The sequence below is a fragment of the Propithecus coquereli genome, unplaced genomic scaffold (genome assembly GCF_000956105.1).
Source record: "Propithecus coquereli isolate 6110/MARCELLA unplaced genomic scaffold, Pcoq_1.0 Scaffold205, whole genome shotgun sequence".
Lineage (NCBI taxonomy): Eukaryota > Metazoa > Chordata > Mammalia > Primates > Indriidae > Propithecus > Propithecus coquereli.
Window position 1 is genome coordinate 2827073 of NW_012145523.1, and position 2817 is coordinate 2829889.

The 2817-nt window shown below is 32.4% G+C and overlaps 1 protein-coding gene across 1 annotated transcript in view; it reads left to right on the forward strand.

Annotated features, from left to right (window-relative positions):
- Positions 1-2817, forward strand: part of LOC105810121 (neurobeachin-like) — a 160292-nt gene that overhangs the window by 34151 nt on the left and 123324 nt on the right. Inside the window, exon 2 of the mRNA XM_012644040.1 lies at positions 191-288. Within this exon, the coding sequence (XP_012499494.1) occupies positions 191-288 (98 nt within the window). The remainder of the gene's footprint in view (positions 1-190; positions 289-2817) is intronic.

A 2817-nucleotide genomic window follows, 5' to 3' on the forward strand; every position in this document is an offset into this window, starting at 1 on the left:
AAGTAAGTAATAAAATATTTTTTAAAAATTAGGATCGAGGTGTCAAGGAAGATGAACTTCAGAGTATATTAAATTACCTACTTACAATGCATGAGGTAGGACATGTTATGGTCTTCTGTTTTAATTATTTGATTCCAAGCTTTAGAATAAGATTTTAACTAAATAAATATTGGTGATCCTTATTATGCAGGATGAAAATATTCATGATGTGTTACAGTTACTAGTGGCTTTAATGTCAGAACACCCAGCCTCAATGATACCAGCATTTGATCAAAGAAATGGAATAAGGTATGATTATAATATTAGTATCATTATTAGACTTTAATGGAGCATAGTTGTTCATCCTAGAATAATGCCTGATGATGGAATGTTTGAATAAATATAGCAGATCTTACACTTAAGAAGGGAATAAATGGAGAAAGCTGCTATAAATCCTCAAGGAAACTGATGAAGCATATAGAAAACGGTCTCAGGAATCAAGAAGAATAATTAAATTGTTGTTGTTATAGTAAAGACAGTACTTACAGTGGGTAGAGCAAATTTTTTTGCAAAAACCAAAGGTAGGTATGTTTCAGCAATAGAGGACATAAGAAAATTGTATGATGATATTAGGCTTGGGAGAGATAGTGGCCAGATTTAGAAGTTAATATGTTGTTAGCAAGTTTAGATTTTTTTTCTATTGGTGATGAAAATTAAATAATTTTGAATGAGGAAATGATGTGCTCAGATTGCCATTGTGTTAGATTTACAATCAGTAGTGTGGAACTCATGTTTGACACTACTGAGAAGGACAAAAATGATGTAGCAAGATTAGCAGAGAGATTATTTTACTCACCAGTATTAGAGATGGTAACTGAGATAGTGGCAATGCAATGAGAATAATGGGATGAAAGATGTTTTGGAATAAGAGGCCAAAAAACCAAAAGAATTTGAAAACTAACTTTAGTTATGGTGATTATAAAGTAACTTTGTAGATAGATGAAATGTAATTTCTTGATTAATATTTTTATAAATTTAAACCTATAATTTAGCTCCTTAGGGATTTCCCCTTTTTATTTTTCTGGAGTCTCAACTTAGTGGAATGAGCAAGAAATCTAGGTTGAGCAGTTAACTTCCGTATACTGTGTTTTTTTACTGTGAGGTTGAATTACATGAAAATGTTGATACTTAACTGATTTTAAGTTATGGCAGTTTCATATGGTTCAATCTAAAACACTCATTCTTCTGAATTTACGTCTAGATTGAATACTTAGTATCCTTGTCCTTAAGGATCCTGCTTTGTTTATTATATTTTCTGATTACTTAAGTGAATCAATTGAAAATATCCTCATTACTCTTGTGGAAGATACCAAACTTAGATTATGTAATATGATGACATCTAGAAATAGAATTCTGAATTATTTTGACACAATGGAAATAGCTTATAAGTGACAGTGCTATTTGGTAAGATCTTCAGGATTTTAAATGTATGGTATGAAAGGATTGATACAGCATAACAGATTTTTATTTTAGTTTTTGATTGGTTGATTGATTGATTGAGACAAGGTCTTGCTCTGTTGCCTGGCCTAGGGTCCAGTGGCGTCATCATAGCTCTCTGCAATCTCAAACTTTGGGCTCAAGCGATTCTCATGCATCAGCCTTCCAAGTAGCTCGGACAATAGGCACACACCACCATGCCCAGCTAATTTTTCTATTTTTTCAGAGATGATGTCTTGCTGTGTTGCTCAGGTTGGTCTCCAACTCCTGGCCTCAAGCAATCCTCCTGCCTTGGCCTCCCAAAGTGCTAGGATTACAGGCTTGAGCCACTATGCCCAGCCTAACACAGCAAAGAAAAAGGCCTGTGGCTCCTGGTAGACTACCCGCTGAACATGTCAGATTGTTACCAATTTTAAAAGCAATCACAAAGATAGAAAATGGCCTTTCCTTGCTACTTCAATATTTTCACTTCAAAAAATGTGGAGAAAGTAGGCTCAGAATAATATAAAAGAAAAAAATGGGCTTATTAGATTGAAAAATGTTGAAAATCATTAAAACATTTAAAAGTCTATATTCTCAAAAATAGCCTTTAAAGAGTAACAGTTGTCTAGGAAATGTTTTTTGGGGAAAATTTTGGGCAAGTGTAATTCATACATACTAAGAATTGAACAAAAAGAATGAATTTAATTGCAGTGGTATTTTAATTGGACTTAAGGAAGCCTTTGTGATAATACAACCCTGAACTGAGCAGCTAAAAATTTGATATTTTTATATCTGGAAATCTTCAAGGAAAAGAATATAGCTTAGACCATTTTCTGGCTGAATATAGTGAGCTTGAGCAGATGAATTAATATTAGTATTAATTAATAATAATATTATAAGTAAATATTCATTAACTGATTTATCAGCAAATTTCTTATTTATACTATGTCACAATCCTATGTGTGTAGATATACAATGGCCCTAGACATTTTCATGTTTCCATGCTAATCATAATTTCTGTTGATCCAGGGTGATGTCGTATACCTTTTTTTCCTCCTACTCAAAGTTATTCTTAGAGAATAGGAATTCCGTGGTAACTTCTGAGTCTGTATCTGACTATAGCCCCATTTTCAAACTAGGAGCTTTTACTTTGGTTCTCAAGATTATTTCTACCATTGAATATTTTTCTTATGATTTGTTGAATATTTCTTTTTTGACATATGACTTTCCTATTCTCCTTCATTACTGATTTCCTATCTTTTTTCATTAATGATCTTGGTCCCTTAAAGTTCTGAAAATAGATTTCAATGTAAACACTTATATTTAGGAATGTGGGAGTTGAAAAAAATTCTTCTAAGG